The sequence below is a fragment of the Eulemur rufifrons genome, chromosome 6, assembly GCF_041146395.1.
Source record: "Eulemur rufifrons isolate Redbay chromosome 6, OSU_ERuf_1, whole genome shotgun sequence".
Classification (NCBI taxonomy): Eukaryota; Metazoa; Chordata; class Mammalia; order Primates; family Lemuridae; genus Eulemur; species Eulemur rufifrons.
Window position 1 is genome coordinate 88,195,646 of NC_090988.1, and position 13,464 is coordinate 88,209,109.

The 13,464-nt window shown below is 50.0% G+C and overlaps 1 protein-coding gene across 1 annotated transcript in view; it reads right to left on the reverse strand.

Moving 5' to 3' along the window:
* Positions 1–12,769, reverse strand: part of SYT13 (synaptotagmin 13) — a 42,432-nt gene extending 29,663 nt beyond the window's left edge. Inside the window, exon 1 of the mRNA XM_069469863.1 lies at positions 12,587–12,769. Coding sequence (XP_069325964.1) covers positions 12,587–12,769 — 183 coding nt within the window. The remainder of the gene's footprint in view (positions 1–12,586) is intronic.
* Positions 12,770–13,464: the final 695 nt, after the last annotated feature.

Consider the following 13,464-nt stretch of genomic DNA (forward strand, 5'->3'; position numbering starts at 1 on the left):
GCAGTCTGTGACCTCATCCTTTCAGAGTACTCCCTGCTGGACTACATGCTGTCACCGTCCCCCTGGATACGTGGGAGACTCAGGTGTCCTCCCCAACGCCTCTCTGCTCCTGAAGCCCACACCCAGCCCCTCGGTGAAGTCAGTCTCTTTCCCAAACACCTCTCCAAACCACTGCCACCACCCTGGCCCAAGCCACCATGGTCTCTCCCCAGGGCTCCCCCTGGTCTTCCCACTTCTGCACTTCGCCCAGCTAATCTGTTCTCCACACAGCGGCTGGAAGGATCTTTTCACAACCCCAACCCCACCATGTCATAGCTTGCCGAGACCTTTCGATACCTCCCATTGCGCTTGGTATAAGGACCCAAATACTTACAATGGCCCAGAAGGCCCTGGGAGGCGCTGCCTGGCCTCACCCACCCCTCGCTTCTCCTCACTCTCTCCTGCGCTCTCTGTGCTCACCTTCTTTGACCTTCTTTCAGTCCCTCCTAAGTGATAGTTCTTTCCACAGGGCCTTTGCACATGCCCCATGCCTAGAATATTTCAGACCCTCATCCGCAGTGCCTTTTCCTAGTAAACGCCACTAACTGTATGCCACAGAGGTATGCAAGATAGTCCAGTTAGGGTATAGGAGAAAATAACAGAATTTCACTTTATGATTTATTATCTTACTGTTTTAAAGAGGTCTATTTTTGTGCATGCTTCATTGTGTTCATGATGTATCAGTACAATGATATATATTATATATAAGCCTACATATGCTTTATAAAGAATGAAATATGCATATCTAAGGGGAAAGTACTCAAGAGGTTTTCACTGAAAGGGGTCTCCAAAGAGGTTGAGAATCAGAACATTAATCAGCTATCACTTCCTTGGGAGGCCCGCTGAGCTCCCTTTCCACACCTACCACAGTCATAAATTTATATTTACGTACACGACTGTGTGATGGACATCGCTCTCCCTGGAATACTAGTTGCATGAGCTCAACTCGTGCGATACTAGTCACACGAGGGATGCTGTCTGCCTTGTCAGTACAGTGTCCCCAGTGCCAGCTCACTGCCTTGCACATAGTAGGTGATCAAGAAATATTTATTGAATGAATGAATACCCTAGAAGTGGGATATTAGTGCTCCCCTTTTGATGCTTATAGAAACGTTTCATTTTTTTCCCATCTGGAATACTCTTTATGGACTCTGTTTTTCCTATATAGTGAACACACAGAAAAGTCATTGCTTTGGTATAAGGTCAATATGAAAATCATTCAGATTCTGAAAAATATCCTTTGAGCTGTGGCCAGGTGCTGAGTCTGCTGGGTGCTTTCCTAAGTGTTATCTCATTCGTTCTTTAATATTACCTTAGAGAACCTTAATTCAATCTGTTTTACAGATGAGCAAAGTGGATTCAGAATAGCCGTGGTGATTTAGCTAGAAAATGGTAGAATCTGAATTCAAACTCAGGTTTTTAAGTCTTATTGGCTTAAGTATAACTCAGTATCTTGATCATAAAATGAACATTTTCATTCTAAGAGTCAATTTCCTCTTTTGGGTGGTCCCAAAGATTGTTACCTAAAACCAGTTATAGTGGGTATCCAAAATCCAGTGCAAGGCTCCAGTGTGGTGGCATTAGGCTAAAACACCTAATCTCATGCCCATTCCTTGTTGTTCTTTGTCTCCACACCTTTTACATTGAGGCCGTTGAGCAAAGCGTGACTGACAGTCATGTTGCCGCTTAAAGGATTTGTTCCATTTGTTAGTAAAATGAGCTCATTAGATGATTCATTCGCAAGGAATGTGCAACAAACCCTTCGAATCATGTGGATGTTTTCTCTTGACGTCACGTCACTGCCTTCACTGTATCTCTCTGTGATAGCTTACCCTTTCTTCTATGTGCATTGACTGTGCTGGAAATGAAAGTGTATTTTAAGATGCCTGGTGATGTGCTATGAGAAAGGAGGAGGGAATCAGAAACGTAGAATGAGCTTAGAGCTAACAGAGGCTATTTTACACTTGCAGCTGTTTCAATCAGCTTTTCCAGAGGCCACACCAAACTGCTTTTCCCCCAAAATACCTTCCTCCTCTCCAAAACATTCTTCTCGATTCTATTTGAAAAGCAGAGTCTTCGCAATCCTGCCTCAATAAACCTACATCCTCAGCAGCGCATCCAACCCGTGCGGTTTATGCTTTCCCAAATCAAACACGCTCTCCGTGGGTAGCATCTCATTGGGTCTGCAGCTTCCCAATGTCGGCCAAACGAACGGAGACCCACAGGGAGGGAAACCAGTGGAAAGTAAAGCTGCCACACACTCCACGCCTGCCTTGATTCCCTGGCATGTCACTAAAGGCAAGCACAGGCATTCTCCAGGCCGCCCTGCCCCCCCGGGCTTGTGATTTTTCTTTTGGCTGCAAGCAGAGGTGGCAGCCCCCCCAGTCTCGCCTCCTCGCCCGCTGCCCATCCTTTCCCCAGCGCACTCGGTCATTCAGCCTTCCTCTTCACTGCTCCTTTGCTATCTGCTAAGCCCTGCTCAGTTTTCTATGAAAGAGAAGTATGTCTTGGACTTCATGGCGGTGAGGAGGAGCCAGTGAAATATGTCAAAATGCTCCAGGGTTTGTAAGATGGACTAAGATGTGCTCACAGAATCCCCTTTATTCCCACTCACATTCACAGATGCGGCCTCCCCATCATCTGACTCTGGGCTGTTCCTGGGAACATGTTGAGGCAAATTCCAGAAAGCAGGAACTTGTACTCCATGATTTCAATGGTAGAAATGATAATGCACTCCAAGTCCACCCCAAAACCCCAATCAACGTTCCAAAATATCACTATAACACCCTTAAGCCCTATGTAAAAATCTCCCAGGATTTTTCTGTACTGTAAAGCAATTAAACCCCCTTTTACCTAAGGAGTTAGCACTTAGCACACCCCTCGGTGGGAAGGCCTGCTGTGTGTGCAGCTCGGTGGCGCTGGAGAGGACCAAGGCTCCTCTGGGCATCCCACCGGCCTGGCAGCATCAATACATAAGGAAATGATATTGAAAGATACTAAATCCTGCCTCAGTTGCACCTGGGTTAGGAGGGCCCCCAGGTGTCTGGGTGAAGCAGATTGGGACCTAGGAGAGGCTAAAGTTTGGGGGGAAAGGATGGGGAAGATGACAGTGGTAAAGTGCAACCTATTTAAAGGACAGAGCAGCAGGTTCAAAGCTGCTGGGAGAAGAGGGAAGCCAAGCCTGCCACACACTCCATTCCTTTTGGGAGATCCGAGAGCAACGAGGTGTTTTCACAGGTGTGTCATGTGCATTCATCATAATGGACTTTCAGTTCAGACACCAAATGTCTGTTACAAACTCTGCCAGTTACTGATGAATATTTTAAAAATGAGTGTTTGGTTTCTTTTAATTTTAAACGTTTGGAAAACACCACAATGAGATATTACTTAGCACATACTAGGGTGGCTATAATTTTAAAAAAAGGAAAATAACCACTGCTCACAAGGAGGTGGAGAAATTGGAACCCTTGTACAGGGCTGGTGGGAATTAAAACGGTGCAGCCGCTGTGGAAGTAAGTTTGGCGGTTCCTCAACATGTTAAATATAGAATTGCCGTAGGACCCAGCAATCCACTCCTAGGTATATACTGAGAAGAAGTAAAAACAGACACTCAAATACTTGTACAGGAATGCACACAGCAGCACTAGTCACGATAGCAAAAGGGTAGAATCAACCCAAATGTCTACCAATGGATGAATGGATGAGCAAAATGGGGTATATACACACCATGGGATCTTTTTCAGCCATAAAGAGAAATAAAATGCTGATACATGCTACAGTGTGGATGAACTTGCTAAGTGAAAGAAACCAGCACAAAAGACCACATATTAGATGATTTAATTTATATGAAACGTTCAGAATAGGCAAACCCATAAAGACAGAAAACAGAGTGGTAGGTGCCAGGGGTTGGAGACGAGGAACAGTGACTGCTTAATGGGTGCGGGCGTTTTCTTCCGGGGTGATGAAACTGTTCTAGATCAAGGTGAAGGTGATGCTGCACAAGGATATGAATGTACTAAATGGCACCGATTCATTTACTGTAAACTGGTTAATTTTATGTGAATTTCACTTCAATAAAAAAAGCTTTGAAAGGAACTGTAGCCTTCATATCATGAATACATAGCTCAATGCCCCTCATAGAGGCATTAAGAAATGCCTGATGCATTTGCATGAATGAATCTGCCTATGGTCTACAACGCCCTGTTCGCTCAGGCCCCTGACGACTTCCTCAGCCTCATCGTATACCTGGCTCCCCCTTGCTCTCTGTTCTCCATGTGCGCTGGCCTTTCCCTAGGCCCTTCTAAATGTTAGGCTTCCTCCTGCCGGGGACCTTTGCACAGGCTCTTTCCTCTGCATGAAGCTCCCAACACCCTCCCTACTGGCCTGGTTAACTTCCCCTCCAACTCCAGCTTTCAGCTTGGCCATCACTCTTCAGCAAAGCCTTCCCTGACCTCCCTGACTGGGCTGGTTTCACCTTCCACTCTCACAGCACCAGAATCTTCTCTCAGGGCACTTACCACCAGCACACATTTCCATTTATTTGTGCTCTTCTCCTATTAACTCTGGTCTCCCGCATTATACCATAACTTTTATGAGGGCTGAGAGTGAGTCACCGTGTCATTGGGGAGGGAACAGTTACTACTGTATCCCCACCCTCTGGCACAATATGTGGCACATAGTATATGCTCAATAAACATAGTTAAGGGAGGAAGAGAAGGAGGAACATATCCCTTTCATCTGTTTTCCTTAAGAATTCTATGAACATACAATTTCTTATCAAATTGATTATAGGGGGCCCTTTGCATGCATACACGTGTTGACTCTGATAAATATATATAGAGTCCCTTAGTTCTTAAAACTTGTCTCTAAGATGAAGCTATTGTCTATCCTCAAAGCAGGGTTTCCCGATGTTTGTTAGCAAGAAATAAGCTCTGGAGGTACTGAACACAGAACTATGAAGGTGTAAGGGGGAGGTGAGCTGCCACTGGTTATCGGGAAATTGTAGGTCCAACAGCACGGACAGTATGGGGACCACCTCCAAGTGTGCTGGTTTCTCCCACTGGTCTCTGACTCTGGGACAGTCGTGTCTTTATCTTTCTCCTTTGCCTTCTGGGTCTGAGGCTTCCCTATCCTGCTGGTCTCTTCTCTCCCTTCTGCCTTTGCTCAAGCCCCTCTGATTTGTCTCTCCTGTGTTTCCTTCATCGTGAGCCAGTGGCTTCTCTATTCCTCCTCCTGCATCCCAGGTACTTGCCCATAATCCGGCCAGGATCTGAACGTCTGAAAAGAATGCAGCAATGTTTTCTGCTGGAGTTGACAAAAGGTGCTAGTGAACCATCAGCTCCACGAAGAGAGGCAGTATCCGAATTATCTACAAGCCGGACCAACAGGAGAAATGGGGGAAGGAAAGATGTGCCAGGTCAGACCTGCCATCGGAAAAGGACTGAGGGACCCAGACATGAGGGTCGGCATCGTGAGTTCTTCGAAGGGCCTAGTGTTTCCAGCGGGCGTGTGCTCATCTCCCTGAAAGAATCTATGCTAATTTCTTGATGAAAAATTCATACTGTCTTCTAGGTTGCTAAGCAACCAGCCCAAACATGTCTACTGTGTAAAATCTCTCTGGAGGGCCCTGGGCTGCACCCAGCCCCTGACGCATGATGGAGACGCAAAGCGATCCAAAGCCCCAGAAATGTTTCTGGTGCTGACCCGCCAAGATGCATTTGCATGCACACTTTTATGCCACAGCTGGGGAAACATACCGGCTCAAATAAAACTTCGACTACTTTTTCTGCTAATCTCCAGCTTGGTGGTCAAAAGTGTGGTCTCTGGAGCTCGACTTCCTAAATCTGATTCCCAGCCCTGCCACTGAAGACGTTCCTTAAGCTCTGGGTTTCACTTTTCTTACCTTTAAAATGGAAATGGTAATTATGCATATTTCATAGGGTTATTGTGAGAATTAAAATTAATATGGTTAAAGTGCTTAGAACACTGACTGGCACATATAAAGAACTTGATAAATATTAGCTGTTCTTACTCTATGCAAATAATCTATTGTTCTTTATAAGAGAATCCATGAAGGTCAGACCTTGCCGCAGCCCAGAGTGGAATCAGTCCCAGGAGTGCGGTTAGCAATTCACGGGGCCTCCCACGGTCACTGAGGTACAGCGGAGAGTTCAAGAGAGCAACCAGCCTGCACTGGAGAAAGTTCTACTTTGGGCTGACGGGGAGGGGGGGGGATGCCCCTCCGAAAGGTTTCCATGACCCCCTGCACGTCCCCCATCACGCTGCACTGTGACAGGCCTCATGACAACGGCTTGTCTCACTGTCCGTCTCCCCACTTACCAGGAAGAGCACACGCCTGTCTCTCCCTAGCAGTATCACAGGGCCCAGGGCGTGCCCCCTCACCTTTAATGAATTAACTAATTAACTAATGAAACGCAGTGAAGGAAATCAGAAAGCTATTTCTTTGACATATTTTGAGACGGCTGCCACGGAAGTACCCCTGCAAAGCTGGGGGGAATTTGCAACTGTAGAGAATCTCCATAAATGCAGCCAGGTCCCTCCGGAGACTCTGACACCTTTCGGGAAACACTCACCATCTACCCTGTCTGAGGGCAGCTCCCAGCAAGGGTTCATTTACACAAGACCACCTCTGCCAGCTGGCCCAGCCTCTTCCTTTCTCCCTCCCCAAACCTGCTTTGCTATAATCCAAGGCCCTTTCTTTAAAAACCTCAGTACCTACACTGAGTTGTTTTCATTCTGAAGGCTCCCCTGCGTACACATTAAAATAAATGTGAATGTCATTTTCTTCCAATTAATCAATCTGCCTCATGTCAGTGATTTTTCAGCAAACATTTATGGGGGACCAAGGGACTGGTTCCCTGCAGCAGCATCTGTCTGTCCTCTTATAAGTGTGAATTAGGACACGTGATCCGAGAGGGTGTTGCTCTTGAGGTCTAAGAGAATGAGTGGGAGGGTTAATAGGGTCACACAGATGGCCTTGAGGTCCCAAACTCAAAGGACTCTTTTATGCCACAGGAGAAACATCGGAAAGCAGAGAGCACTAGGTAAGTAGCACACAATAGACCGTGAGAGACTGTATCGCTCCAATATAGTCCCAAAGCCCTCCTGGTAATAAAAGTACTGGCCTGATAATTAACATCCAAAAACATTATGTCACAATATGACAATTTTTTTTTTGGAGTTAGGGTCTCAATCTGTTGCCTGGGCCTAAGGGCAGTGGCATCATCATAGCTCACAGCAGCCTCAAACTCCCTGGCTCAAGTGATCCTCCTGCCTCCGCCTCCCAAGTATCAGTTTGTGACCATAGGGTCTACAGGCACACGCTACGATGCCTGGCTAATTTTTGTATTTTTTTTGTATGGATGGGGTCTCCTTATGTTGCTCAGGCTGGTCTCGAACATGTGACCTAAAGCAATCATCCCACCTCGGCCTCCCAAAGTGCTAGGATTACAGGCGTGAGCCACCGCCTGACAATAATTTTTAATAAAAATCTTACTGACATATAACTACCTACAGGAGAGTACACAAATCATAAATGTAGAGCCAGGTGGATTTTCACAAAGTGAACACATCCCTGTAGCCAGCACCCAGGTCAAGAGGCAGAGCATGAACAAAGCCCCAGAAGCTCCCCAAGCCTGCCCCAGTTGTTACCTGGCTGTATGTAACACATACATAAACCAGGCTTGGTTTCAAATCTTATGTGTAAATAGAACCTTAACAGTGTGTACTCCCTCATGTCTTCCCTTTCTTATCCTTGTTAAATTACAACATGACGATTTAATTCAAAACAGACACTGAAGGGTTGTCACATGCCAGCATCACATCAGACATTGACAGGGATAGAAAGAAAGACACGTTCTCTGACCTTGGAGAGAAGGGACTCCACTACATATACATTGTCTGATACAAATTCACCACTCGTTTATATTATTTTGCAAAAACCTGGAATCAGTCTATTAGGGTTTCATCAAAAGCCACTTTGGTGTCCCCGGCTCTGTTGCAAGGAGGGTAGGATTTTATAATTTGGTAGCATGTGGCAGTGGGAGGCAGGGGATGTGGCTAGAAGAGGTGTGGGGACCCCTGCTGGGGGCCAAGCAATTTTGCTAAAGCCTTTGACGGTCTGTTAGCTTCCAGGAGACAGCCCTGGGGTTCACCTGGGGGACCTGTCAGGCATTTGAGAAGATTCACTTAAGTGCACCACGATGTGAGTGTAAGTCCCAGGTGGGAGAAACCAGGACACTAAAATGCAAGCTTTGTGAAAGCAGGACCCAGGTACCCGCCACGTGGTTGGTGTCCCGGGGGAAAGGGCAGTTCTCTCTCTGCGCTGTAGTTCTTTAGGCAAAACGTGGGTTTCCTCCAAAAGGCCCCAGAAGTGGGCTGAGTGGCGGCCTGTGCAGATGAGCGTGAAGAGAAATTCAGAGGAAGGAGCCCATGGGTCTCACTAACAGATGCAGCTGCCCTGTCTCCTCACGCAAGCTGCCAGGTCACTGCATAGTGACCAGGCTTCCAGAGCTGGCTGATGACAGGGTGGTCCCAGGTGACCGCTCAGACCAGGAGAGGGCAGCGTAGTAAAAATGAATTCCTTGCATCCCCCAAAGGGCTGCAGGTGAGTAAGGACGAGGGATTGTCTAAGAAGACAGGATAAAGGGTCCAGAGTGTGTATTTTGAAAAAGCAAAGAACTGAGAGGAAGCCGGCTGGAGGCCAGGAGAGTAGTGAATGGCCCAGGGCGCCCCGCTCCGCACTGGGCAGGGCTTCTCGGCCTCTTTTGTTCTAGGGATTCTTTTAGCCATCCAGAGAAGCCTGCGGACACTGCCTCTGAATGTCCGGAAAAGCAGAAAATAAAAGACACAGGGCTACAGAGGAACAGCTAATAAAATCAATCTGTGCAATATCAATACGTGTGCTTCTTTATTAATTCATTAAGTAACAGAATCTTGCAGGAGATTAATAATTAGAATGAGAGATGAGCATAAATGCTATTGCGAAGTATCTGCAACAGCTGTGGTGTGCTCTGAAACCATTTGTGATTTCCCTTGGGGACAAAGTCACAGATACTGATAATACCGCTATAGTTAGTTGTTTATATTCCTACTTACACGAAGTGCTGTTACAGTGAGAGGTAAGTAAAAATAAAGATGTAAATTTTTCCTATTCAAGACCATGAACCTCTTAAACTTCATCTATAGCCCCCTTGGTCGGAGGGGTCTGTGGACCCAGTTTAAGAACCCCTGGGAAAACTTCAAAGTTCCTTTCAAAATCACAAGAAACTTCAACTTCATCCAGCCATTCAGGGTCAGAAATCAGATTCCCAGGCATGGTCTTGAATCCCAGGAATTTTTCCAGCAACTGCAACCAGTGAGTTATGGAGACGAGGGCAGTAACTGTATCCTACAAGCATCCCAGTTGCACACGAGACCTATTATGCCTCAGAAATCTCTGTGGGGGCTACAGAAATCTAGAACCCCACTCCCCAGCCCCCATGCTCTCTCTCTTCAAGAAACATCTTCAGAGAGCCTTTCCCGAGTCTTGCCATCCTTGTCAACATGTGCCATGCACATCACCCTGCTGTCACCTGCCATGCTTAACACCGCCTCCTTTGCTTTCTTTGAAATGTCAATTGATTGTCTTTTCTCTGTTGACTTTATCTGGGTCAGTGGCTGAATGAGTCTAGCACAATGGCAACCACCAAGCCATGGTGAGATCCCAGCCTCAGCACATTCACACCTATAGATTCAGCCCCCAGCCTGCCCAAATCCTTGTCACCCAGGGAACCAGGTCAGGGACTGTGGATAGGCAGGAATCATGTAGCAACAAATGTATCAACAAATATTTATCCTACCCCTACTGAGCTGGCACTGGGTTGCAAAGACATGGCCCATGCACCCACATCTGAAGAATAACTCAGATGATAATCCCAGCTGGCTGGATGCTGGGATGCCTTTCTTTGGCAACAATTTCTTATTGGGCACCTACCAGTTTCCAGGTGCTAAGTAAGTGCTCGGAATAAATAGCATACAAGTAACTGAATATGAAAGATCACACCCAATTGTAAGAAGGGCTATAAAAGAATTTAGAAGGAACAATATGAGAGAGGATAATGGGGGTACTTTGTTTCATGGTCAGTAAACAAAATCCTCCCTGACATTTAGAGGGAAAGAGAGCTGAGGAGAAGGAGCCGTCCATGTGAAAAGCCAGAGAAAAACCGGAGTGGGCAGGAAAGGGCTTGGTGTCTTATAAGACTGATCATAAATCCAGAGGGGACGAGACTGACAAGAAGGGGGAGCCTGGCACGAGCTAGGCTGGAGAGGGGGCACCTGCCGTACCACGCAGCTGAGGGAGCGGAGTGCACTGGCTACAGCACGCACTCCAGAATCAGACCAGCTCACCTAGAATCCGGCTCTGAAACTGCTCTAGCTGTGTGGCCTTGGGCAAGTCACTTACCTTCTCTGAGTCTCAGCTTCCTCATCTTTAAGTTAGGATCATCATACGCTCCTCTGTGGGGTTGTTCAGTGCACACACACTTAGAACAGTGCCTGGCACTGGGTGTGTGCCGTGTTACGGTTTGCCATGACCTATTCTAATGAGAAGTTGTGGAGGATTTTAAGCAGGGGGGAGGCACGATCTGGTTTGTCTTAAGCAGATTTTCAGCCATTCGGTGTGCTACTGGCTGTCAATAAGACAGAGTTGGAAGGGATCTTAGAGGTCATTTACACCAACTGTTTCCCCAGTGGTCCTCCTGGGGCAGGGGAGGGTAGGAACAGTGTCTGGAGAGCCACCACTGAGAGGCAGAAGAGTGGCCGTCCCTCAGGTGTGCTGGCTGGAAGAGACGGTGGAGAGGCCGCCAGCCGCTGCTTCTGGAGAAGAGCCCAGCCAACCCGCCCATGGAGGGCCCACTACTCCCATTTCCAGATCATTCCAGGGCCCACATCCTGCCGTGCAGCTGGCTGCTATTTAGCCAGTGTCAATGTCACTGCTCTTGGATTGTGAGTGCCTCAAGGACAGCAGCCATTTCCTTTACACTCCCACTATACAGTGACTGACACAGGGCCCACACAGCTGGGTCCTCTGAGCTTTTGAATTATTGATTGGAAAAAGGAAGGTGGAATCATAACACATCAATGCCACTCCTGGAACTAGAAGATCTATATGAAATCTAGAGGACCTTAGGAGGTCATTTAAGTCATCCCTCTGCCCCAAGGCCAGCCTTCCTCAAATCACTCAGGCAAGACTCTTTTTTTCCTGCTTGTCCAGAGAACATTCTGCACTCTCTACTTTGGAAACGCATCCTGGAGGTCACAGCCTGTGCAGGGAAATCCTTCCGCCCCTTCTGCTGCACTGTACAAAGGGAACACAGCCCATTTCTCGCCCAAAGGGACTTCTGGGGACAAGAGAATGTGTGGGATAAAAGCCCTCCTGTCTCTGGGGACATCTTCAGAGACATCTTGGGAGAGGACACAGCAAGCCCCTCTGCCTGGCTGGCTGGAGTTGCGAGCTGCTGGGAGGGGGGCTCCTGCTGCCTCTCCAGACCCCAGGCCTCCCTGCCCAGCTGTCCCCTAGCTCCCCAGCTCCTGGGGGACAGCAGCCACCTCTCCTGTGGTTCTGCGAGTTACTCCTCAGCTCTGTCAGTGTTTGCCCTCCCACAGTTACCCCCTTCCCTCTCACAGCTCCATTCCTCTTCCCCTCCAATTCTGCAAGGTTCTCATTCTCCACAATTCCTCTCAAAGTCGCCCCCAAACTCCCTCCCCCTCCCACGTTTCTCTCTGAGGGCCCTTCCCTTCCCAGCCTCCCCTCATCTCACTCCTCCCAGGCCCACACCCCCCAGCCCCACACCCCCCCTCCCAGCTCCCCACCCCCCCCCAGCCCCACACCCTGCTCCCAGCTCCCCACACCCCCCAGCCCCACACCCCTCTCCCAGCTCCCCACACCCCCAGCCCCACACCCCCCTCCCAGCTCCCCACACCCCCAGCCCCACACCCCCCTCCCAGCTCCCCACACCCCCCAGCCCCACACCCCTCTCCCAGCTCCCCACACCCCCCAGCCCCCGACACCCCCCAGCCTCACATCCCCCAGCCCACACTCCCCTCCCAGCTCCCCACACCCCCCAGCCCCACACCCCGCTCCCAGCTCCCCACACCCCCCAGCCTCACATCCCCCTCCCGGCTCCCCACACCCCTAGCCTCACATCCCCTAGCCCACACTCTCGTCCCAGCCCCAATTCCAATCCAAGTCCCCTTCCCCATCCCCTCCGTTTAACCCTCCCTGCTGCCCCCCCATTCCTCTCTCAGTCCCCTCAAGCCCCTCACCCCCAATTATCCCTCACATCCCTGTCCCATCCCCCAGGGCTCTCCCATCCCCCACGCCTTTCCGACTCCTGGGCCGGTCCTGGAGCACGTTCCTTGTGCCCCCTCCCCTCCCAGCTTTGTAGCGCAGAGGAGAACCGCGACCGCCCCCCTGCCCCATTCCCCCTCGGCGCAGCTCGGGCGACCCCGCTGGCCCGGGAAGGGTCGAGGCGCCGCCCCCGCTCACCTGTTGGGCTGGCCGGAGCACGCCGGGCCTCGCCTTCTCGGGGTCGGGGTCGCGGTCCCGCGGCAGCAGCCCCTTCTTGGGGTGCATGTGCCGGCACAGGCAGGTGACCCCGCACAGCGCGAGGATGCTGGTGGCCGTGCCCAGCGTGGCGCCCAGCGCGATCACGGGCACCGACAGCACCATGGTGCCCGCCGCCGCGCACCCAGCCCGGCCCGGCCCGCCGCGCAGCTCCGGGATCCCGGCGAGCCAGCAGCGATCCCGCCACCAGGAGGGCGGGGAGGAGCGAGGGAGGGAGGACGGCTGCGAGGACGTCAGAGGAGGAGGCCGGCCCGGGCCGCGTCAATCGGCACCCCCTCCCCCAGCACGTGACCGGACCCCCACCCCAGCAGCAGCCAGAGCCTGTCGGTGGAAGTAATCCTAGGGTTGTTTCAGGCCATTCTTAACGTTTTACGTGCAAACGGGGACAGAGGGCCCAAGAAGGGCTGGAGCTCGCGAGGTCACTCTGTTAGCAGGCAAACCAAGCATGCAACCCTGGCCTGCGACTTCATCAGCGCAGGGTGTCACTTTGTCACTTTACCAGAATACTAACCCTTTGCTCACCCTCTTCCTCCCCCAGGGGCTGGACAAGGAGGCTGTAAAATCGGGTCCTCCAGGAGCCTTTCAAACACGCAAACACACAAAGCTGGCGACTTCCCACCTCCCGAACCTGGGGGATGTTTTCTGCGGGGAAAGGCGCAGGCAGCAGGTGGACGGAATCCATGTGGCCTCTGGGGCTGAGACTCTGCCAGTGTCCCCTGAGGATGGCCATTAGTACCTAATTTGATCCACAGATACTCTCTTTTTTATATACAGAGGAGGAAGCTGAGCCTCAGATAGGA